General features: G+C 46.2%; 1 protein-coding gene across 1 annotated transcript; it reads right to left on the reverse strand.

Moving 5' to 3' along the window:
• Positions 1-445: 445 nt before the first annotated feature.
• CHGA (chromogranin A) lies at positions 446-23,755 on the reverse strand. The gene is made up of 8 exons (XM_030558884.1): positions 23,484-23,755; positions 22,545-22,591; positions 14,149-14,242; positions 13,758-13,826; positions 10,456-10,554; positions 6,549-7,079; positions 5,483-5,940; positions 446-944 (listed from the first exon to the last, which is right to left on the reverse strand). Exons 1-8 carry the CDS (start codon positions 23,527-23,529, stop codon positions 861-863), a joined length of 1,428 nt encoding a protein of 475 aa, XP_030414744.1. The 5' UTR covers positions 23,530-23,755; the 3' UTR covers positions 446-860.
• Between the last annotated feature and the right edge of the window lie 598 nt (positions 23,756-24,353).

Consider the following 24,353-nt stretch of genomic DNA (forward strand, 5'->3'; position numbering starts at 1 on the left):
TTCATGTTGTAGGTGTACAGATCCTGGGCCTTGCTCTGTATCACCCACTGAAGTCGATCGATTGGATTGGGCCTTGTGCCTTTCTTAGCATGAATGGCCTTTTTCCATTTTATCTTCAGAGTTTGTTCTGTTGCCTATGACCATACTTCCTGATCTCTGTGCAGCTTGTGAGTGGTGGGGCTGAATTACTCTATGCCCTGTGGCAGTCTTGATGTGTTCTGTTGTTTCATGCTGATGGAAGCCTATGCAAAACCTGGAGGTTACACTGAACTTTTTTCATGGTACTAGTGGAGACTTCAACACTTCCTCTGCTTGGCACCATATAAAGAGAAACTCTTGCTGTGTTCGGTACTGATGATTGAGGCTGGAGCTCGAAAGGCAAAGAAAGGAACCCATCACAGTTTTATTTTTCCTTAGATAAATTTTTATATAGAATATATTACAGTCAGAGTTCTCAGCTTTTAATCAAAAGAGAAGTTATTGCAATTTTATCCAGTGAATCTAACGGGAGAAGTAAAACATTCTAGAAAGCCGTCTTTAAAGAAGAGAAAAAGAAAAACCCAAACAAACAGAAAGTACATGAGTAAGTCACACTGCTCAGGATACAATTATCCAAAGGGTACAAGAGAGAACCATAGTGGCTAAGGGAGCACAAAATCAAGGAAGAAGCCGACGATGAGTGTAATATTACTGCAAAGAGAGCAAGCCTGTCATTTCCTAGCAATTTTGGCTTCCTGGACGAAATGCTTCTGCTCCGTCTTTATTTTTTAATTTTTACTTTTTGAATCAGTAACTTAAGATGCAGTGTAAAAGGATGAGTTAATTTCTGGCTTTTGCTCATGTTATGCATAGGGGGAACTTCAGCCCCGCCTCAATTCATGGAGCTTGTGGGCGACTTTCTCCAGTTCAGCTTCTATTGCTGCCAGGCTTTCCAACTCCTGATCCTAAAACATCAGAAGTAAAGAGGTAATTACACAGCATAACGTCATCCCTAAGTCTCTTTCTTTGCATTGACCAATCAAAGAGTTTATGGTATTTATCTGGGCCCGACAGGCGAAGCAGGGGGAGAGATAGTGTTTTCTAGTGGATAACATATTGGAAGTCAAGAGATAAGGGTTCTATTCCTAGTTCAGCCAGTGGCCTACTGTGTGATCTTGGTCAAGTCATATCACCCCTTTGTGCTTCTATTTAGACTATGAGCTTGTCAGGGCAGAGACAGTCTCCTACAATGCGGGGCCTGATGTAGCATGTTAGGCCCTGACTTTTGGCCAGAAACTCCTGGTCAGAGGTCCCCAGTCTGTGGGGCATGCCCATTTGGGGGCATGTGGCAGGGGCCTGGCCTAGCCCCCGTGTTGGGCAGGGAGGGAGCACCACCCTGTTCCATTCTTAGGGCCCCGCACCCAGGGCCCCAGTTGCTGCCTCCTCTCCTGGGGCTCTGCTTCCAGCTGTGGCTGCCAGCCTCCGGCACCACTCATGAAATCATAGAATATTAGGGTTGGAAGAGATCTCAGGAGGTCATCTAGTCCAACCCCCTGCTCAAAGCAGGACCAACACCAACTAAATCATCCCAGCCAGGGCTTTGTCAAGCTGGGCCTTAAAAACCTCTAAGGATGGAGATTCCACCACCTCCAGTGCTCCCGCCCCTGTCCCCAGCTATGGCTCCAACCGCAGCCCCCTTACCCATGTCCGCATCTCCCCCCTTCCCAGAGCTCCTGGCCCTGGGTCTGGGGCCACTGGGGGGAGGGGCACAAGGTAAAAAGTTTGGGGACCACTGCTCTAAGTGCTACTGTAATATAAATATCAGTATGTATTTGGGGGATTTTTTGGTGGTGTGGACATCTACCCACTGAACACCTGCACAAGCCCTTTAGCTGAAATTTTGCATAAACTATTTTTGGCTGTGGTTTCAGGCAAGTGGAAATCATCCCACCTATTCCTTTTTCTTCTGAAAATAAAGGATTTCAGTTAAGAATCAGGTGTGTCATGCTCCTTGCACCTACATTGGTGCTGTGGGAGTGCCTCACTGCTCTCTTGAGATCTAAGAAAAGGAACGTATTTACAATACATTGATGTAGGAGTTCTGAGGCATCCAGCTGAGCAGAGAGGAGATCAGAAGCTGTTGTTTGGGGGGGGTAATGTCTTTAAAATAGAGCTGGGTTGTTCAGAGAAGCTATAAACAAGCTGGATATTGTTAATATTCATGTGCTGTACATACCAGCACAACATTTCTCATTCTGAAGCATAACCCCAATCTAGATGCATGTATAGAATAATCTGGGTTTAATCATTCTGGGCACTTTTGTGATGTTTTATATTTTCAAAGTATGTACTATACATTAATCGGTCTTCACAACACCTTTGTGAGCCAAGTAAGCAGTGCCCCTACTTTGAGAGACGGAACCTGAGAAACAGAAGGTGGGATTCACAAAGGCCCTTAGCTCCCATAGAAATCAAAGTGCCTAAATACCTGCAAAATGTATCTGCCTAGCTACCTGTTTGTAGAAGCAGAGCAGTTGCTATGCCCAGTTGTGTATTTAAGACCTGTGTACAAGAAGTTGAGAGATCATAGGGAAGAACTCAGTATACAACATGAGCAACTCTTTTGAAAATGTGCTCTAAAATTGAAAATGATTTTTTTCTAAAGTTGCTCTTGTGTATTCACAGCTGCTACTTTACCTGAGAATATTTTTGTTAGTAATTTAAAGACACAGATTAAGCCACCATAACTGTATGGTGCTGGTCCAAATTCCAGTCTGTCCTATTTTTTGCTACAAAAATGTAAATGTATTTCAACAACAGGGACTTAAATCAGCAGGCTAATTTGGTACGTGTCACTGACCGTGGCTGCATAAGCACAGACACAGATCATCTGCAAACAGTGAACTAAGCATTAAGCAACACCAAACCACAACTCTGCACCAACTGAGGTAAAGAAAGGTCTCTGCTAAGTAGAAGGGTCTTGTCTTTGCTAGAGAGAGAGTATGTGTGTGTGTCAGTGACATATTTATACATGGTCATGAAAATGGCTGATGCTCCAGCTTTGGTTGGGGCTGCATTCCTGCTGCAGCAGGTAAAGAGCATGTCAAAAGTCAAGCTTACCCTAGCTCTTGTTTTCAGCATTATGTAAACAGCAGTGGCTCCATAAGGGACAGTATGGGTAACTTCCATTATGGTTATCGAATTCAAATCTACTTCACACAAAAGAACAGGTACTGCATCCTGCCCAAGCCAAAAGGTATAGCTTTTCCTGGGTTGTTCCTCTGGGTAGCTGGTGTGTAGGTCCTACTTCTCCAGGTGTTGTCCCCAGGACAAAGATGTTATGAAACCTAGTTCACTGCATGCTGGCCACCACTGCTATAATAATATTGAAGATATATCTATCTCCTAGAAGGGGAAGGGACCCTGAAAGGTCATTGAGTCCAGCCCTCTGCCTTCACTAGCAGGACCAAGTACTGATTTTTGCCTAAGTGGCCCCCTCAAGGATTGAACTCACAACTCTGGGTTTAGTAGGTCAATGCTCAAACTATTGCTCTATCCCTTCCCCTCTACAGCTTAACCTATGGCATCAGTTCTCAAACTTCATTGCACCACAACCCCCTTCTGATAAAAATCACTACAGGAGCCCAGCAGAGGGGAACCGAAGCCTGAGCCTGCCAACGCCTAAGCCCCACCACCTTGGGCAGGAGGACCAAAGGCCAAGGGCTTTAGCCTCAAGTTGGGGTGGGGTCTGTAAACTGAGCTCCCTCCACCCAGGACTGAAGCCCTGTGCTATGGCTTTGGCCCTGGGGCTCAGGCTTCAGTTTCTGCCCTAGCAAGTCTAATGCCACACCTGGTGACCCCATTAAAATGGGGTCTTGCCCCACAGTTTGAGACCCACTGACCTATGGTAAAAATTACCTGCAATAAGAAATACCACAGAGGGGGCTCCTGCAAGGCTCTTCTCACCCCCAGCTCTGCACACCTCCCTGGTGCCTGGTAGGGTGCATTCCCCCCAGGTTGTGGCGAGCAGGTGGTGGAAATCTGAGTTTGGGGGCACTTACATTGGCGGCCTGCCCCTTTCCTGGTGGCCAAAGTAGCGTGTGCCAGGTTTGGTGGGGGGGGAGTGTCCTTTGGGGGGAGGAGTGCGGCTTCAGGAGAGGGTCCCCTATGGAGGGTATGGGGAAGGTTCCCTATGGCAAGAGTGGGGGGGGGCAGTGCAGCAATGTTGTCCTGGGGGTGGGGTCGGGGTGCATGTGTGCAGCCATCGGGCTCTTCCCAATGCAGGGGACTTGGTGCCATAAGGGTTCCCTATGGGAGTGTGTGGGGGGGGAGTCTCCAGGAGGTGTGCCGGGGGGGTGTCACTCCCTCCCCCGAGTGGCAAAGTGTGTGTGTGTGGGGGGAACTCAGTGGAAGATCAAGGGGGGGGTCACAGGGGAGTAAGATCTGGCAGGTTCCCTATGGAGGGGTGTGGGGGGGGTCCCACTTGGGGGGAGGGAGATCTGTAGTGGTTAGCGCTGGGCATGTGGTGTGATCTGTCAGTGCCTCCTTGGAGGTGGGGGTAGGTTCCAGGGGTCTGTCAGTGCCTCTCCGGGGCAGGGTATCCCTTAGGAGTGCAGGGAAGACTGTTGATCCCTCCCCCAGCTGGGATGCAGGTGCACCCTATGGAGTACGGTGATGGGGGGGGGGCCTGTTAGTCCCTCCCTGGACAGGGGGACAGGATCTGGGGTGTGAGGCAGTCTGTCAGTCAGTAAATCCTAAAGTCTGACCTGTCTCTGTTAGTAGTATTAAGCTCCCTGCTCCTCTCCCCCTATGTTGAGGTTAAACTACACCTATGATGTTATAAGCGGTAGCTGAGCAGGGCACATGGGGTGTAGCCTCTCCCTTGTTGAACTGAAATCAATGGCATATCTTCCCTCATTTACTGGTCGCTTGGTGAAGGTTGGTAGTGGTGGCTTGTTGCCTCTCACAGGAGTTGTCTAGTTCTAGCCCCAGCCCCACCTAGTCAGTAGGGTGATTTCTGAAGTAAGATGCCCCATTCTGAGACAGCCAGCTTGCAAAAAGAGAAATTCTACTGCTGGTCCCAAGCCTATGAGCCAGGCTAGTGTGAAGGGGGTTTGGTTGCTTCTAAGACTGGTTCAAAAACAGGAGCAGATTGGGCTCCCTGCAGTTTCCTGGAAGTACAAAGGCATTGCTCCTGGTTCTGTGTGCAAACCTGGTGCTCAGAGTGACTAGTCTGCCTGGATTTCTGAGGGTCTGAAGGACAATGTGTAAATTAGTTCAAGGGTCTTAAATAATAAAAACCAACCCTGAAGTGAGAGAGGATCACAGACTAACAAAACACAGCTACCTGCCTAACACTGGGCATAATAAGTAATGGTGTCAGATATTTAAAAAAATATGGCACCTTCCTAAACATCTCAGTGCACTTTTGATACCCTGCAAATGACTGGATTTTTTTTTTATTTTTATTTTTTTAAAGTGCATGCACAGGTGTCACACCAACCTCTGTTCTTCTGTTAGCGCTTCCTTCTTCATCCTTCTTTTCTTCAGGCATAGCAGCAAGCGGAAACCCTGCTTCGCTGCTGTCCTCCTTAGTGTGATGTTTCCATGACCTTCTCATATCCTCTTCTGGGTTATGGAAGTCATACTTGTGGGACCTGAAGGACATTTTCATGGACCTATCTGGGTCTTCGCTGCTGTCTTTTTCCTCCATGCGCTTCTTGGATGTCAGCTGCTTGGCCAGCTCATCCATTTTGTTCCATCTCTTGGAGTCTTCCCACTCTCTGGAGGGCTCCTCCTCCACTTCCTCGCTTTTGACATCCCTAGGGTGGAAGGTGTCCTCTGCCTGCATTGCTTCATCCTCTGACCGATGCCTCCCTCCTTTTAGTCCATGGGATTTCTCTTCTTCTGAATTCTTCAAACCTTGGCCAAAGCCCAAAGCACCTTTGTTATCTAAAGCATCTATTGAACAGAATGACAATGACATGGCATTTAGATTAGTTAGACCCAGTCTTTGCACCAAGCCTTATTTCTTACTGAATTGCTCTATGTGAACTGATGGACATGCTGAAGCAACAGATTCATGGATTAAGGCCAGAAGGGAACATTATGAATGTTAAGTCTGACCTCTTGTATACAACACAGGTCACATGAAAATACAGCTAGACGTGCAGGAGGAGAAGACACATATGTCCTGCAATATTGACGACAAAGAGACTGGAGCTAGCAGTAGTTAAGAAACTTAAAAAGCCTGAGAAGCTTCAATAAATGATGTAAAAGCTCTTTGAAAACTGACCAGACCCATCGTAAGGCTCAGAGTGAAGTAACTGATGGGCAGATTTACAACAGTATTTTGATGTCTAAAGATGCAGATGGGCCTAGTGGGATTTATGTATAACTGCTGGTTGGAGTTATGCTTCTAACATGTTTAGGTGCACTTGGAAATCCCACTAGGTGCTTAGCTGCACTTTTAGGCCTCTAAATACCTTTGTGAAACTAGCCCGGAGTTCTCCTTTTGTCATACAGCACAAAATGAAGAAGATGGCTGGGACATCATATGGGATACATACCGCCTTCCTTTGGAGTCTCCTCTGTCTCATCCTCAGCTGAGCCCAGTATCCTGTCTGCTTCCGTAGGCTGCTTATCTTCCAGGGTGCTTCTCCCAGCATCCTCTTCTTCAATATGCTCTTGTAGGGTCTCCTCTCCTGCTTCTTGGCTCTCTTCCTGGCCCTTTTTGGAGATCTGCTTCTTCTCTCCCTGAAGCTCCTGGCTTCTGTCGGTCTCTTCAGGCTGCTCCTCTTCAGCCTCTTGGAGCGTGTGCTCGGCCAGCTCATCCGCTCGGAGGTCGTCATTAATGTGGTCATCTAAAGCATCTTCCCTTGGCGATTCTTCAGCCTCACTGACCTCGTTGCTGTCAGATTCCTCTGCGTTCTCCTTGTCATTTTCAGGGCCAGCTTCACGCAGTCTTAGCTCCCTTTCTTCCAGGCTGTTTTTCTCATCCTCCTTGGACTCCTTCCTCTCACTGTTCTGCTGGCTTCTCTCTGCTGCTAGCTCAGAGAATGAGGCTGTGGGCTCCTCCGCAGCAGTTTCCCTTGAGTTATCTGTAGTGGCAACATGGCAAAACCAGAACCTCTCTTTAGAAGTCTATTTCACAAATGAGGAGGCTTCTTACTGATCTATGGGCTCAACTCCGGGAAAAAAAGAAAATCATTTAATTAAACCTATGTTTCACTTTAAGCACATGAGCAAGTCCATCCTGTTAACACTGTATTTAAATATATGTTGAACTTTAACCATGTGAGTAGGCCCATTGATTATCTTTAATTTCACCCATGCTTCAGTACAGTAGACATATGCTTAAGCCGACCCACTATTCAGTGTAGTAGACTTAGGGTACCCGAATTGGCAGGTAGCGATTGATCTATCGGGGATCAATTTATTGTGTCTCATCTAGACGCGATAAATCAACCCCCGAGTGCATTCCTATCAACTCTGGAACTCCACCAGGGCGAGAAGCGGAAGTGGAGTTGACAGGGGAGCCACAGCCATCGATCCTGCACCGTGAGGACAGGAGGTAAGTCGATCCAAGATAGCGCAGCTGAAGTCAACGTATTCTTGTAGCTGAAATTGTGTATCTTAGATTGATCCCCACCGTCCCCCAAGTGTAGACTAGGCCTTAAACTTAAGTATGTGCATAAATGCTTTGCTGAAGCAGAGCCTATCTCACTACCTTGTCTCCGATGATAAACTGCCACTGCCTTTGAGATTAAATATAAAATAGAAAATCTTAGAATTATAATTATGCTTTACAGTTAGATAGCACTTTACATGCTCAAAGTCCTGTGCAAAGACTGGCTAATTCCTACTCACAACAACCCTAAAAGAAAGGGAAGTGTTATTCCCACTTGATACAGATGGGATTAGTATGACTAGGCCAAGGCTGCTCAGACAGTCACGGGCAGCTACTGTTGGCCAAAGGGTTTTATTTATTTATTATTGTTGTTCACAATGGGCCCTGATCTCAGAAGGGGCATAGGCAGTACTCAAATACAAAAAAGTCAAATCATATTTTAAGAGCAAAAGAAAGAGGAAGAGACGAGAAAACTAGAAAAGAGGTAGAAGTAAATGGGCATAGAGAGAAAATGGAATAAAGCAGTGCTAAAAAAGCTTAAGATGAGTAAATGTCATTAATGTATTCAAGCTTCTGCATTATAACTTATATTCCTGGCAGAAAAGTGGCATTGAAATGACTGGCTACTGTCCCAGCGGGTGAGTGTGTCAGGGCCAAGAATCTTCAGACCGATACTCCCCTGGGGGCTGGAAGAGTGCACATGCCAGCAGTTTAATTTTTTTCAATTTGGTTTTAATGAAAGGCTGATGGCTGGATCCCGCTCCCACTGAACTCCATGGAAGCAGGAGCAAGCCTTAATGACGGGGAGTTTCCTGTCCCCTCAGTTTTGTTTGAATATATTAGACTCTCTCAACTTCAACTCAGATGGCCATGGGTGCTCGACTGCTGAATGCAACAGCTCAGAACACTGTACAGTATGGAACAAAGCATGGTAAGTACATAAGAACGGTCAGACTGGGTCAGACCAAAGGTCCATCAAGCCCAGTATCCTGTCCTCTGACAGTGGCCAATGGCAGGTGCCCCAGAGGGAATGAACAGACAGGTTATCATCAAGTGATCCATGCCCTGTCACCCAATCCCAGCTTCTGGCAAACAGAGGCTAGGGACACCATTCCTGCCCATCCTGGCTAATAGCCGTTGATGGACCTATCTTCCATGAATCTATCTAGCTCCCTTTTGAACCCTGTTATAGCATTGGCCTTCACAACACAATCTGGCAAGGAGTTCCAGAGGTTGGCAGTATGTTGCGTGAAAAAATAATACTTTCTTGTGTTTGTTTTAAACCTACTGCCTATTAATTTCATTTGGTGGCCCCTTGTTCTTGTATTATGAGAAGGAGTAAACAACACTTCCTTATCCACTTTCTCTACTCATGATTTTATAGATCTCTATCATATTCCCCCTAGTTGCCTCTTTTCTAAGCTGAAAAGGCCCAGTTTTATTAATCTCTCCTCATATGGAAGCTGTTCTATACCCCAGTCATTTTTGTTGCCCTTTTCTGAACCTTTTCCAATTCCAATACATCTTTTTTGAGATGGAGCAATTACATTTGCACACGGTATTCAAGGTATGGGAGTACCATGGATTTATATAGAGGCAACATGATATTTTCTGTCCCTTTCTTGATGATGCCCAACATTTTTGACTGCCGCTGCACACTGAGTGGATGGTTTCAGAGAACTACCCACAATGACTCCAAGATCTTTCTCGAGTAGTAACAGCTAATTTAGACCCCATCATTGTATATGTATAGCTAGGATTATGTTTTCCAATGTGCATTACTTTGCATTTATCAACACTGAATTTCATCTGCCATTTTGTTATGCAGTCACCCAGTTTTGTGAGATCCTTTTGTAGCTCTTCGCAGTCTGCCTGGGACTTAACTATCTTGAGTGGTTTTGTATCATCTGCAAATTTTGCCACCTCACTGTTTACCCCTTTCTCCAGATCATTTATGAATATGTTAAATAGGACTGGGCCCAGGACAGATCCCTGGGGGACACCACTATTTACCTCTCTCAATTCTGAGAACGGACCATTTATTTCTACCCTTTGTTTCCTACCTTTTAACCAGTTACCAATCCATGAGAGAACCTTCCCTCTTAACCTATGACTGCTTATTTTGCTTAAAACAAATAGTTCTTCCAGAAATCACACTCACTAAGTTAGATAGTGCCATGATTTTGCTTCGGAATCCATTCTGTATTGAACTATATTTGCAGCAAACTAATCCAACACAGGCACTACCTTCTTCTGATATGGAAAAGAGAAGGCTCTGAGCCAGAGAAAATGGCCTAAAGTCTCCTTTTACTTCCACTGGGGCAACTCCAGTTAACCAACAGGACTGACCTGAGGGAAATAATCACAGCTGAGTTTGGTCTGTTTTAGGACCCTACATTTTTTGTGCATCCAAGACTCCTATTGACTTCAAGTGATACATGAGCTGGCCATTAACGCTATAGGTGCTCAGATACAACGGTGATTGGTGTCGCATGAAAACCTAGTCCAACACACAAAGCTATGAAGATGGACTATTAAAGAGGATGGGAATCTGTCACATCTTTCATTGTAGGACTCACCTGTCACTCATTTTAATACTGAAAATGGCAGCAGGATGGCAAATCAGTATCTGTTATGATTTAGAATTTTTCCAGTAATTATGGCTGCAAAATGAAATGTTTCTTAAGCCATTAACTATTCCAAAGCAAACCCAAGGTCGCTAGTCTATTTCAGCAACAAAAAAGAGGGCTAAAATGTGAAGCAGATTACTGTATTAACAGCCTTGATGCACACAAACAGGGATGTTCTTTCGATGTGGATTTCCTGGGGGTTAGGCTGACACTAACCTCTTTGCATGTTCTTGTCATTCTGGCTTTCAAGGACTTCTGAAAGTTCATCTTCAAAGCCACCGTTTTTCTTCTGCTGCCAGGTTCTTTCATTAGCCCCTGTGTCAAATAAGGAGTGGGGTCAGAAAGCAACATTCCCCACTATATTTTAAAGAATTGTGTCAGGAAAACTGTTTCAGTACATTTAATACTGAACTCTGACAATAAGAAGCTGGAATGAGAAAAATGCATTAACTAGGCACTACGTGAACCAACTGTATTAACCATGCTTCAGCAAAGTACATCATGTGCAAGCCAGCGCAGCTGGAGCCAGATAACCCCTAAGCAAACAGGCATTTAATGGGAAGAGACACTTGGAAAACAGTAATGCTGAAGGAGACTTAGGGGTGAAAGAGGACAGAAAAGTAGCTGTTGAATTGCAGTGAGGCCTCTTTCTAGCAAAATACTTAGGTAGGTGTTTACTTAAGCATCTGAATGGTCCCCCAGAAGCCTCGCCCTTCTCCTTCCGTGAATTACCCACTTTTACCATCATACAAAAGCACCCAATACATGCACACCTGTTCCTTTTCAGGGCTTGCTGTCCCCACTGTGCCATACACTTGCCCCTCTCCCATGCATGCTCCTCTCCCCTTTGATGTATCAGCTGCCACCAGAAGTCCTGTATACCTGATCCCCCCAAGTGAGAAGATAAATAGGGATGCCTTCACACAGGGTGTTTTACAATTCATGCCACTGAAAAGCAGCAGGGAGTGGCATTTATTATGACATTCTTTGTATTACATAGTTCCCAGAAGTCCCAGCCTTACCAAGAGCCCAATTCCCTTGAGCAAGGGGCCATACAAACACTTAGTCCTTACCCCAAAGAAATTCCAAGTCGTATAGACACGGCGGATAAAGGGTGGGAGAAAAGTCTTATTCTCGTCAGATGGGGATGTGAGACAGACATGATGTGATTTGCCCACTGGAGAAAGAGCAGTCAGGAAGGCTGAGGCAAACCCAGGAACTGATCCCAGAATTCCTGAGGCCCAGCCAGTGCCTGAGTCACAAATCATAACACCCAGCTCTTCTATAGTGCAGTTCATCAGAACAACAACCTCTCTCCCCAGGCATGGCCTCTCCAATCCCAAATTAACCCCTGCCTCCAAATCTGTGTAGAGGGAAACAGGCCACCTCAATCCTTCCCCAAGTCTATGAACAGGGAAAACAATTTAAGATGTGGCCGCTTCCAGACCAATTTACCTCAGCCCCAGCCAGATGTGCAGAAGAGAGAGGGAGGGAGGAAAGAGCTTTCCAGGGTCGGTGTTTCCCTTCCCCTTCCTCTTCCTCCTGCTGTTTCCCTATTCTGCAAGAACCATTTTCCACTAGTGATCTATGAGCTACATTTTGAGCTGAGTCTAGTAGTTGGGAGGGCGAGTTGGGAGGAAGGAGGCATGTGATGGAATAATTACAAGGTGTGGGGGAGGGAAAGAAAGGAAGTGCCTTTAAAATAATGCAAGTTAAGCTAGCTAAACATGGCCTAATTTTGTGAGTGAAAGGAAAAACCCCAGTGGAGAACGCATGCTCAGTGTCACTGTGCAGCGGTAGCTCTAGTTGAAAGCATAACAACGGTTCACCCTGTACAACAGCTCCACAGAGTGCATGAGCATTTAATAGGGGTTTGGTCAAACCGTGGGGAATGGCTCTGTGTAGGGTAAATGAGGGCCAGTGGGACTAAGTAACCTAGCCCATCTGGTCAGGGTGTCTGTGCAGCTGGACTGTTGCTGCTGCTGCTGCTACTGGGCAATCAGAGAGAGCCCATTATTCCTCTTCACAAGTAGGGATCTGGGCCAGTGGATCAGCATTTTGTAGAGACCCATTGGTCATGCTCCTGGCTTACCCACATCCTGCCTCTTTGGTGAGCTCTGGCTGAGACCTCCATGGTAGGCAGGATGGGCAGGTCAATGCTGCTTTTGCCCCCTCTGCCCACTTTTCACTTTACTTTTAAGCTGCTTTGGAGCCCCCATGGGGGTGGTTTGTGTTTGAATGTAACTGAGGCTCTTTAATGCACCAGCTACTTTTCCTAATCTCTTGCCCTTCCACTCCTTTTCATTTGTTCTCGCCATGTGTGACTTCCTGATTTCTCTTCTGAGGTTAGTTCATGTTATTCCTGGTCATCCAAAGCAGGCCACATGGCTACTTCTTACCAGGGCTGTGGGAAACACTGGCAATGAAATTCCAGAGCCTCAACTTTCAATATCCCTTATGACAGTGAATGAATGAAAGAATACAAGAATTAGATGTTGCTTCTGTTCCTGCTATGTTGACTTGAGCTCAGACCCAAATGTGGTACAACACTTGTACCTACTAGCAGGAGCAGGTAGCACCTTTTCATCCACACACGTCATGTGCTGAGAAGGGAGAACTGGTCAGCCCTATGTGCATGACTTAATTCTGCTTTGTGGTTGCATGGGAGGACAGAGGCAGAGTGACAGCTGTGTTCAAGGTCACAGACAGAACCAGGAGCAGAACGCAAATTATCCAGATACTCTGGCTCTCTGTGGTTGAGCCTGGTTCCAGAGGACAGTGATGCAGGTGGTTTGGAGGAGAGGCCACAGAATCCACTGGCCCCCAACATTCCAAGCAACAGGTGCAGAAGACATGAAGCTCCACAGAGGGAACAAGCCCCCAGCATGGCCTCAGGTTGGGGCTGATGGATTTCAACACTTGTACACCAGCAGATTACCCAAGTGCTTTGGGCTCTCTGCAGCGGAGCCTCATTTCTTCCTACCGGCTGTTAAGAGGGATAAGAATTAATATTTAATGCTCTGAAGTCCTCCAGTCTAAATCATGACTGAAATACAGCATTTAACAGTGGAAAAGACTCCCACTGACTTCTATGAGCTTTGGCCTTGGATCTTATACTTCATAATCAGCAGACATTGATTTGGTCGAAGTTCAATTGTATTTCTAACTTCAAAGATTGTTTAGTTTAAATAAGCCAAAGTGTTTCCCTTAGGTATCTGCTATCCATAAAAAAGAGTAGGCTCTCTTGGGTAAGTTATACAGTCAGTTACACTGATGGAAACCTGAAGTAACTTAATTGGCTTCAGTGCAGTCAATCTGGATGTACACAGGTGTAACTGAGGGCAGAAAATGACATTCTGAGTTTATGGTCTTATTTGTTGGAAACTCTGATAGAAAAGTTTTATAAAGTTATCTGTAGAACATTTTTATGACTCAAATAATGTACATTAAAAAATTCACCAGGGACTTGAATGACTTATTAACACCTTCCTGCCACTTTAATTGTAGCAGAACTGTACCTTGAACCGCAAGTTCTTGAAGCTCCTTCAGTAAATTTTGATGACGAAGGATTGAAATGATCCTTTCATCTGCAACAGAAGATTATTATTATAGGTACAGCAACGCAAACAGTTTGTTCACATGCTCCTTTAGCTAGTCAGTTCATTTACTGAATTTGCTCTTAACTGCAGACCCATCAAAAATCAATTCAATTAAAAAATTATGACTTAGGTTTTTAATTTCATGCAAGTGACCCCGGACTTCAGCTTTGGGACAATCAATGCTATGACTGCAGCACAAGAGCTTCATTGCCAAAGGTTAAAGTCTCTGAATTGGTAAATAGATTTTTCATAACTAACAGATACTCAGTATTTCATGAGACCATGGGAAAAAGTGTCTGTCTGTCTATACCTCCTCTGAGAGTTTCTAGGCATTCCTGGCTGATTGGCAGCGGGCTTGGCTTTGACAGAGTATCAGAAATGACCTCTACAATGCACTTCATCACCTAGAAAGACACAAACATACAGATTAAAATCTCTCCCATCTTGGCTTTATTTATTACCCAAGTTCAGTGAAAAAGAACATAGGGCAAATCCTACAACTGTTTACATTCCACATACATATATTAGTTCCATAACAGGTAGAGTGGGAGTCTGTTCTCCCTGGCTCAGAATACAAGGGGGCAAACAATGGAATTAAAAAAGTGTGAAATTAAATAAAGAAAAGTAGATTCTTTTGAACACAACATGTGAATAACTTGAGGAACTCTCAGCCACAGGAAGTCTTTGAGGCCAATAATTTAGCAATATTCTAAAAGGGATTGGACATTTATATGACTATCAAGAATATCCAAAGTTATAATTAATAAATTTAGGAAGGACTATTAAAATGTGTACTCTAGGACCTAAGCCAATTACTAACTATTAGAGTCCAGGATGAGACCTGTGTGAGGAGCAGCTTGTCCCTCAGTTGCCTACTGTGGGGTTCTTACACTTTCCTATGAAGCATCTGGTGTTGGCCACTGTCAGAGACAGGATACTGGACTAAGACTCTTAGCTGCTACTGTAATACTACTACTAATAGATAATTTAGTTCGATCCTGTCTGGCCATTCCTGTGTTTCTACGTTCCCATTTACATCAATGTAAATAAGAGAATTTTGTACCATTTGTCTCACTGATTTGTTGAACAGAAGTAAGACAATGGGCTCGATTCTCCTCTCACATAAGAGTAACTCCATTGGTGTCTGGAGTTACAGCTGACTAATATTGATGTGAGAAGAGACACAAGGCTGAAAATTTCAAAACACAAATGCAACAAATGTGCCATGTGCCTGTGAATCCATTGCACACGGAAAACCCAACATCTGAGTACACAGAAGTTGATTGTGTTTGAATTAAGTGATTGGGAAAGTGAGGGATGATAGCATTGGTTTGACTCCAGCAGTGTTTACGCTAGTATGCAGACCTAACCTGTAGTCTTTACTTGTAAAAATTTCCTATTTTTTTAATTTCCCAGATACAGACTGGATGACAATCTCCATCCAAGAATATTAAAGGAATGGCCCATGAAATTGCAAACCCAATAGCAAGGATTTTTAATGAACTTGTAAACTTAGGGTTCATACCCTATGACTGGAAAATAGCTAGTATAGTACCTATTTTTAAGAAAGGGGAAAAAGGGTGATCTGGAAAATTACAGGCCTATTAACTTGATCTCAATTGTATGCCAGATCTTGAAACAAATTTTGAAAGAGAAAGTAATTAAGGACATAGGGGTACATGGTAACTGGGATAAAGTCCAACATGGTTTTACAAAAGGCAGATTGTGCCAGACCAACCTGATCTCTTTGAGAAGTGATTGATTTTTTTGACAAAGGAACTGCAGTAGATGTCATCTACCTGGATTTCAGTAAGGCATCTGACACAGTTCCACAGGGGAAATTATTAGTTAAATTGGAGCAGTGGGGAATGAGAGAATTGAAAGGTAAGGAACTTGTTAAAGGGGAGATTACAACAGTCCATATTGAAAGATGAATTAGCAGGCTGGAGAGAGGTTACTAGTGGAGTTCCTCAGGGACTGGTCTTGGTACCAATCTTATTTAACATTTTCATTAATGACCTTGGCACAAAAAGTGGGTGTGCGCTAATAATGTGCGGATGACACAAAGTTGGGAGGTATTGCCAGTACAGAGGAGAAGCGGAATATCATTCAAGAAGATCTGGAGAACCTTGAAAACTGGAATAATAGAAATGGGATGAAATTTAATAGTGCAAAGTGCAAGATCATGCACCTGGGGACTAACAATAAGAAGTTTTGCTATAAGCTGGTGACACATCAGTCGGAAGCGATAGAAATGGAGAATAACCCGAGTGTACTGGTTGATCACAGGATGACTATGAGCCGCCAATGTGATGCGGCAGTGAAAAAGGCTAATGCAGTCCAGGGATGCATCAGGCAAGGTATTTTCAGTAGAGATAGGGAAGTGTTACACTGGTAAGACCTCAGCTGGAATACTGTGTACAGTTCTGGTCTCCCCTGTTTAAGAAAGATTAATTCAAACTGGAACAGGTGCAGAAAGGGGCTACTAGGATGATCAGAGGAACAAAAAACCTAACTTATGAGAGGAGACACAAGGGGCTTGACTTGTTTAACCTAACCAAATCAAGGCTATGGGGAGATACAATTGCTCTCTATAAATACATCAGAGGGATAAATACCATGGAGGGAGAGGAGTTATACACATTAAGCACTAATGTTGACACAAGAATAAATGGATATAAAATGATCAACAATAAGTTTAGGCTTGAAATTAAGTGAAGGTTTCTAATGATCAGAGGCATCAAGTTCTGGAACAGCCTTCTAAGGGGCACAGTAGGGAGCAAAAAACCCTAACTGGCTTCAAGACTGAGCTTGACAAATTAATGGAGGGGATGGCATGATATGATTGCCTACAATGGAATGTGGCCCATTTGCAACTGCTAGTGGCCAATATCCCTAAACACCATAGAGGGGCACTAGATGGGAAGGCTCTGAGTTACTCCAGTGAATTCTTTCCCAGGTGTCTGGCTGGTGGGTCTTGCCAATATGCTCAGGGTTCAGCTGATTGCCATAGCTGGGGTTGGGAAAGAATTTTCCCTCAGGTCAGATAGGCAAATACTCCTAAGGTCTCTGCAGCACAAGGCATGGGTCACTTTGCTGGTTTAAACTAGAATAAATGGTGAATTCTCTGTAACTTGAAGTCTTTAAACCATGATTTGAGGACCAGAGGTTATGGGTCTATTATAGGAGGGGGTGGGTGAGGTTCTGTCGCCTGCAATGTGCAGGTCAGACTAGATCTGGGGTTCCCACAACAAAGTTTTTGGTGGCCTCAGAGTGCAGCCACCAACTCTTAGTGGTGGCCATTCTGACAATTTTCCCTAAAATAATTAACTTTAGGAAAAACAAAGAAATACACATATACATGTCCAAATTACTGTAATTTATGTAGGTTTTTTTGAAGACTCAATAATAAAATAATGTACAGTTGTCTCTATTCTTTACTGGACCTAAACAGAATAGAAAAACAAATAAGGTGCTTTGCATGTTCTTGTCTTTTTTTTGTCGTTTCTTTTGTGGGTTTGTTTTTTTTTTAACTAGACTTGCTAACTAGTAAGTCATCTTCTGTGAAAAGTGATACTTGTATGTTGATATCACTTTTCACAGCCAGCTACTAAGTGTGTTGTGAAAAGTGATATTAATAAATATACAAATATTGCTTTTCACAACAGACTTACTCAGCCCCTCCAAGCTCAGGGACAAATTAAGCCCTGGATGGGGAGCTGAGGGAGGCACCAGGGGCCCAGAGCAATGGGACGAAGGTGACCCTGAGGCTGGCTCCTGTCACCACACTACTGACAGCCCGAGCTCAAAGCCCTGTGGCCAGATACCAGAGCCCAAGCCTGATTCTTGTGGCTGGCTCCTGGGGCCTGCCAATGCGCAGCCAAAGCCAGGATCTGGAGAAGCCAGTGGGGGCTGGGGGTAATGGGTAGGGCCCTACCAAATTCACAGCCAAGAAAAATGTGTCATGGACCGTGAAAGCTGATCTCCCCCTGTGAAAGCTGGTCTTTTGTGTGCTTTTACCCGATATTATACAGAGTTCATGGGGGGAGACCAGCGTTTCTCAAGCTGGAGGTCCTGACCCAAAAGAGAGTTGCAGGGAGGTTACAAGGCTATTTTATTGGGTCATGGTATTGCCACCCTTATTTCTGCACTGCCTTCAGAGCTAGGTGGCTGGAGAGTGGTGGCTGTTGGAGCCAAGCTCCGAAGGCAAAGTCGCTGCCAGCAGCAGTGCAGAAGTCAAGATGGCCTAGTATGGTATTGCCACCCTGACTTCTGTGCTCCTGCCTTCAGAGTTGGGCATCCAGAGAGTAGTGGCTGCTGACTGAGGGCCCAGCTCTGCAGGTAGCAGCACAGAGGTCAGGGTGGCAATACCATACTAGGCCATCCTGACTCCCGTGCTGCTGCTGGCGGCGACTCTGCCTTCAGAGCTGGGCTCCTGGTCAGCAGCCACCACTCTCCAACTGCCCCGCTCTGAAGGCAGCGCCACCGCCAGCAGCAGTGCAGAAATAAGGGTAGCAGTACCACAACCCATCCTCAATAACTTTGTGTCTTGCCCACAACTCCCTTATAGGTCAGGAACCCTACAATTACACCACCATGAAATTTCAGATTTAAATGGCTGAAATCATGAATTTTATTATTTTTAAAATCCTATGACCGTGACATTGACCAAAATGGACTGCAACTTTGGTAAGGCCCTAGTAATGGTGGAAGAGTGGTGAGCCCTGGGCCAGAGCCCACGCCACATGACCAGGAGCCAGGGCCAGAGGAGGTGGCAGGGGCCGGGGTGGAGGGAAGCAGACTTGAGCCTCAGGCTGGAACCTGTCACCACCTGGCCAGAGGATGGAGTCCTGGAACAGAGCCCAGGGCCCGGAGACGGAGCCTGAAGCTCAGCAGCTAGACCCCAAAGCCCCCTGGCTGGAGCCTGCCACCTCCCATCACAGGGCTGAAGTCTGATCTCACTGCCCCTGGGAAGGGGGGAAACTCACTGGCTGCCTGCTTCTCCAGTGTTTGTGTCTCCAAAGTGGAGCAGGCCCAACCCCTACCAGCAGCCCTGGGGGTGGGACCTCTGCTTCCCTCCCAACCCCCAATCACCCAGGAGGCTACAGCCACAAGAAAAGCTCTTTGTAGCCACATTTTAGAAATATTGGACTAGATCAGGGGTGGGAAAACGACAGCGCGTGAGCTGCATCCGACCCACCAGCCGATTTAATCCAGCCCTTGAGCTCCCACTGGGGAGCAGGGTCTGGGGCTTGCCCTGCTCCTGTACTCCAGCCAGAGAGTGGAGTCGGTGTCTGCTCCATGCAGCTCCCAGAAGCAGCGGCATGTCTCCCCTCCAGCTCTTACATTTAGGGGCAGCCGGGGGCTCCACACTCTGCCGCCACCCCAAGTGCCGCCCCCACAGCTCCCATTGCAGCTCTCATTGGCTACAACTGTGGCCAGAGGCAGCGCCTGCGGACAGGGGCGTTTGTAGAGCCACCTGGCCGCATCTCTGCATAGGACACAGAGGGGGGATATGCCACCCTTTGACATAAACAGCACCCAGAGGCTGCACCCCTGAGCCCCTCTTGTGCCCCAACCCCCTGCCCCAGTCCTGATCCCACCTTCCAAACCCCTCAATCCCAGCCCAGAGCACCCTCATCCCCAGTCCCACCCCAAATCCTGCACCCCAGTTGGAGCCCTCACTCCCCCCCCATTCCCCAACCCCTTACACCAGCCCTGATCCCAGCCCAGAGCACCCTCCTGCACCCCAAACTCCTCATGTCCTAGTGATCTCAATAAATGCTCATCTCTTTATAGCCTGAACTTCTTTTCAATTTCAGCAGGCTGGCCTTCTAAGAGTCTTAACCTCCTAAACTGTACTACTCACAAGAGATTCAGAACATTGTGGCTGCACAGTAAATTAACACTAGTGAGCAATTTCCAGGTGCCAACAATGTTGCCTGTTCAAGCAATCAGATGTATTCGTTTATCAGCTAAAATAATTTAACTGTTCACAATTTGTAAATAGCTAATTTCTTTCAACCATTTGATTTTGCAGATTAAAGAGATTTCAGAAAGGGATAACAAAATGAAGTATCTTCTTGTAAATACTTTCACTGTTTATAGGGATTGCTTGGTAGACTAGAAGCATTAACAGAGAAATCTAACACTTGAAATAAAAACGTCTATGCTCCCTTTGGTATTGCTCTCCTATACGACAAGCAACCCATTAATATTAATTTTAGGAGTGCTAAAACACACCGTGCACCCACAAACAAGACAAAGAGGCAGATTCTGATACCCTTTCTCATGCTGAGTAGCACCTTACTCCATGAGTAGTCCCATTTAAATCAATAGGACTTGTGGAGTAAGGTGTTTCTTAATATAAGTAAAAATATCAGAATCTGGCCCAAATAAATGCTATAAACAAACATTTTGTGGCTCTATATCATCATTTTCTACAATGTCTGACCGTTATATTGTTAGGTTCCTTTGGGTGTAAAACAGCGTGTAAAGAATTTATGTCCCACACATATTTTATACTTGTACACATGCCTGAGATTCCCTTCACTCACCAAGGAAATGCTGTCACTTCTGGGTGGAACTTGGCAGCTATTAATATGACAATTGTGTAGTCCCCACTCAGGCAAAACTTGCATTGAATCCACTGATTGTTTGGCCTGAGTAAGGTCCGCAGGTTCAGGCTCTAATTCTCCACTGTGACATTACATTCTCCATAGATCTATTCTAAATAAGATTGTGGAATTAAACACTGAAAAGGTCCCATCCTGCTGTGTCTCAATGGGATTTTCTTCTGTGTAAAGGTTCAGGCCCTTAGAAGGAGTGGAACAAAAGATGAAACCCTTTGAAATATTTTCCCACTTTATTGTTGCTGAAATACTGGCCTTCTGGGGTCCTGGAACGGATGAAGGACCAGGAGTATTTCAAATGTTTTAAGAAGTTATGGTCAGACTCTCAGTGGAAGTAATTGTGTTAAGAAGATATACCTAGCTATGGAGGAACAGCTTTCAGTGCTCAAACTCCCATTGCCCCCACCTGCACATGCATACAGTTTACTTCACCTCTCAGCCAACATCAAGAACTAGGAACACAGGGCAATATGGCAGGCAGAATCCTACAATGGATGCTTTGCGCTGAAACCTCAAAGTCTTGCACCATGGGTAGGTTGATGAGGTTTCTATTTACTCTGTAACTTAAACTAGAATTTTGCAGGGCTCACACTAGTGTGTTGGTAGCCTAATTACTCATTAAGGGCTTGATCCAATTCCTTCTAAAGTTAATAGAAGACCCCCACTGAAATCACTGGGAGCTGGACCAGGTCCAATTACAGGAGTTGAGATCATGAACAAACAGAGCTCTTGGGGAATAATTCAGACTTGGCATAACCCCACTGACTTCCACCTCATTACACCTATTTACACAAAGGCTGGATTTAGTCCTTTAATCTTAAAGGATTGGAAAAGGGGCACTTCACACAGATGGTGCACTTAACTTTGGGGAAGCCATCACAAAGCAGACTCAGAAAATCACCTGTTACAGTAGAGGGGAAATTATGGGTTTAATAGGCTTCCTCAGATGGCAACCACTGAAGCTGTCTGTACAGAGCAGAAAACGTTTCTGCTCCTTACCTACCCATGGAGCCTTTAACAATTACTGTCATTTGAACCAGCAAAAAAGACCGAGACAATAGTAAATGCCATGCTGCATTCATGAGCCATCAGCTTAGCTCACAGCACAGCCAGCAGGCTAGGAGTTCTAAACAAAAGCAGCTGCAACAGCTGTCCGGGTTCCAGTTCATAGACAAAGGAGGGTGAGTGTTTTCTTGTAGTACTTATACTGCAAGTAACAATGATGATGAATGGTGGAGTGCAAGGGAGCGAGCATGGAGACTGACTGGCGCTTCCCCCTTCCCTCCCCCAAGGAAAAGGGAAAGCACCTTTGGTTGCTTATCCCTGAGAGAAGATTTTGATTAACAAACACATTCAGCAGGCAGGGATGAGAACTGGCATTTCTGCTCCTTTAACAAATATTAGAGAAGTGTAATTAGCTAGTTTGAGAGAGAAGTTAATTTGAAAAGGTACATACTTGAAAGAATAACGTTAGAGAATTTTTGACTGCACCTCTCTCACAGCTAGGTAGATTGCTAGGTAGATGTATGTAGATAAATAAGTAGGTAATTATACATATGTATAAGTATACATTATGTGCAAATACGTACACACTCGCATATGCATCTCTCTATTATGCACACATACATACATAGAAAGATATTGCTAAGCAAATCAAGCTAGCTGAAGAAAGATTAACGGACAGAAAAAAGTGACTCCTCTAAACATGCATGAGTGCACCTGCATAAAGTCTTTACATTTTCAACAAAGATGGCTCAGGATGTGTTTATAATCAGTCAAATACAATATAACCGTGACCATTCACATTCTCCTTTGTCTGTTGCTGAACTTATCAGGGGGTTGACAAAAAAAAAAGACAAAACAGTTTGAATTATGCATAAAATGAAAATCCAGAAAGAGGAGCAGATAATGCAGCTGAAAAATCTTTGCCCTAATAAGAAACGATTCATGCTTCCCTATTAACATTTAAAGTATTATTTCCAGATAAAAGAGACCGAGGTCCCTGAGGTTTCTTGAATTACCAGCAAGAGAGACATCAGCACTCCGGTTTTAACAACCCAGTCTCAGAGCTTACCTTAGCATCCCCTTTATTCATTGGATTGGTTACCGGGAGGGAAATGACTGTAAACATCAAAAGAAGGAAAGGATACCTGGTTAGTCTCCATTTCCTGGCACATTTCCAGCGACCCGGGGTACGGCTGGGGAAACGCAGGCAGAGCGCTCCAGCTGTGGCCAGAATGTGAGCAGGAAGGTGGAATCTTGGGCTTGATGTTCGACCATAAACCACATCAGCTTATTAACTACGGGCTTCACCAATCAGCAGTAATCGGGCGGACTCTAACGATAGGGCTTGGGTTTGGGTTTCTCCCTTAGAGGTTGACTTAAACAGGCCCCCAAAGTGAAGCAGACGGGACTGCAGGCGAGATTTTATCTGGCCAGACGTTTTGCAAGGATCAGCCTCACGTGGCTGAGCCGAATTCTTCCAACGCCAAGGCTCAGGAAATCAAGCCCTTCCCAGTAGCCAGTATCTCTCGCTAGCTCTGAGATGGGGCTAGAGACCGATCGTATGGCTGCTAGAGACGGACAACAGCCGCCTCTGCAGAGCAATGGAGGGGCGAGCTGGTGGCTGGATCGGGCTTTGTAAAGTCTCCGCGGGCGGAGATGACCTTGCAAGTGTACTCAGTAACTCAGTGCAGCGGGGGTGTATTCGGGGTACTCTCATTTCCCACCCACGCAGAGGCTTGTCTCAGCCCCCCCCCCCCCCCCCCCCCGCCAAGAAGACAGCCCTGGGTGTCTGCGACCAGGCAAGGCTGGGCGGAAGCGCTGGCTAGAAACACCTTTGCGACCCCAGCGGCTTTCGGCTGCCCCAGCCGCCGCAAGCGGAGAGGTGCTGTCCTTGGTGCTGAAAGGACAGTCACTGCGGAAGAGCGTCCGGGGCCACCTCCCTCTGCCCGGCGCCAGCCAAGGTCCCGACCCGAGCCGAGCCCAGGGCGCCCCCCGGCCCCACGCCTACCCTGCACCGCCAGCAGCAGGACAGCGAAGCCTCCTCTGCAGCCCATGGCGCCGGCAGGCCGGAGTGAAGGCTGGCCGGGTGCGGGAGGGGCGACGCGCTCCTCCCCGTGCAGCGCTGGCGGACGGCTTAGGGCGAGCAGGGAACGCTGGGCTCCGAGCCGGGGTGGGGCCGATCCGCTGGCGGGATTAGCTCGTGCGTGTGGCCGCCTCTCCCCCACAACACCTCGCGTCCCCGCCGCCTCTGCCGAAGATCCCGACAGGGCACTGCAGCAGCAGCCCCCTCCTTTATATACCCCGGCCCTCGGATATGGCGTCAGGAGAAAGCCACCTCCTCCTCGCCCGCCCACCGCCAGCCCCTGCCTAGCCGGGCGCCCAGGTCCGCAGCGCCCTGTGGCTCGCACACACTCCGCTGGGAGCTGCTGTTCAGCGCGCTGCGCGCCGGCCAGCAAAGCTCGGGGCTCCCATCGTCTCCCACGTGGCTGGCTCAGGCAGGAAGGGAGCCAGTGATCTGGTCACACATTTGATTTTGGGTAGCAAGCATAGAAGAGCTGGATCAAAGTCACCCATTGAACAGGGCCAATTAGTGGGGTCGAGGAAGGCAGGGTTATTCAAGGACTAGTGGACTAGGGCTTTTTTATCTTGGTGACCCCTTTGACACAGCAAGCCTCTGAGTGCGACCCTCCCTTGGAAATTAAAAAGGGGGGGGGGTAATTTAATTTAACAGGGACTCAGGTCTGCCAGCCCAGGTGGGTTGACAGCTGGCAACCCCCCTGTAACCACATCAGGCATCATGACCCCCAGTTTGAGAACCCTTGGCCCAGAGGAATGATTCAGGGTTACAGCCATCTTTCCAGTGGAGCTGACAGGTCAC

This window comes from Gopherus evgoodei, chromosome 4 (genome assembly GCF_007399415.2).
Source record: "Gopherus evgoodei ecotype Sinaloan lineage chromosome 4, rGopEvg1_v1.p, whole genome shotgun sequence".
In the NCBI taxonomy this organism is placed as follows: Eukaryota; Metazoa; Chordata; order Testudines; family Testudinidae; genus Gopherus; species Gopherus evgoodei.

What these genes read in the sequence shown, in the direction of transcription:
- CHGA (XM_030558884.1), bottom strand. Translation starts at nt 23,529, where the DNA reads ATGGGCTGCAGAGGAGGCTTCGCTGTCCTGCTGCTGGCGGTGCAGG. An exon ending in TCAAGAACTTGCGGTTCAAG is followed by an intron (nt 10,555 to 13,757) that starts GTACAGTTCTGC and finishes TATTTGACACAG; the next exon opens with GGGCTAATGAAAGAACCTGG. An exon ending in TGACAAGAACATGCAAAGAG is followed by an intron (nt 7,080 to 10,455) that starts GTTAGTGTCAGC and finishes TTGCCACTACAG; the next exon opens with ATAACTCAAGGGAAACTGCT.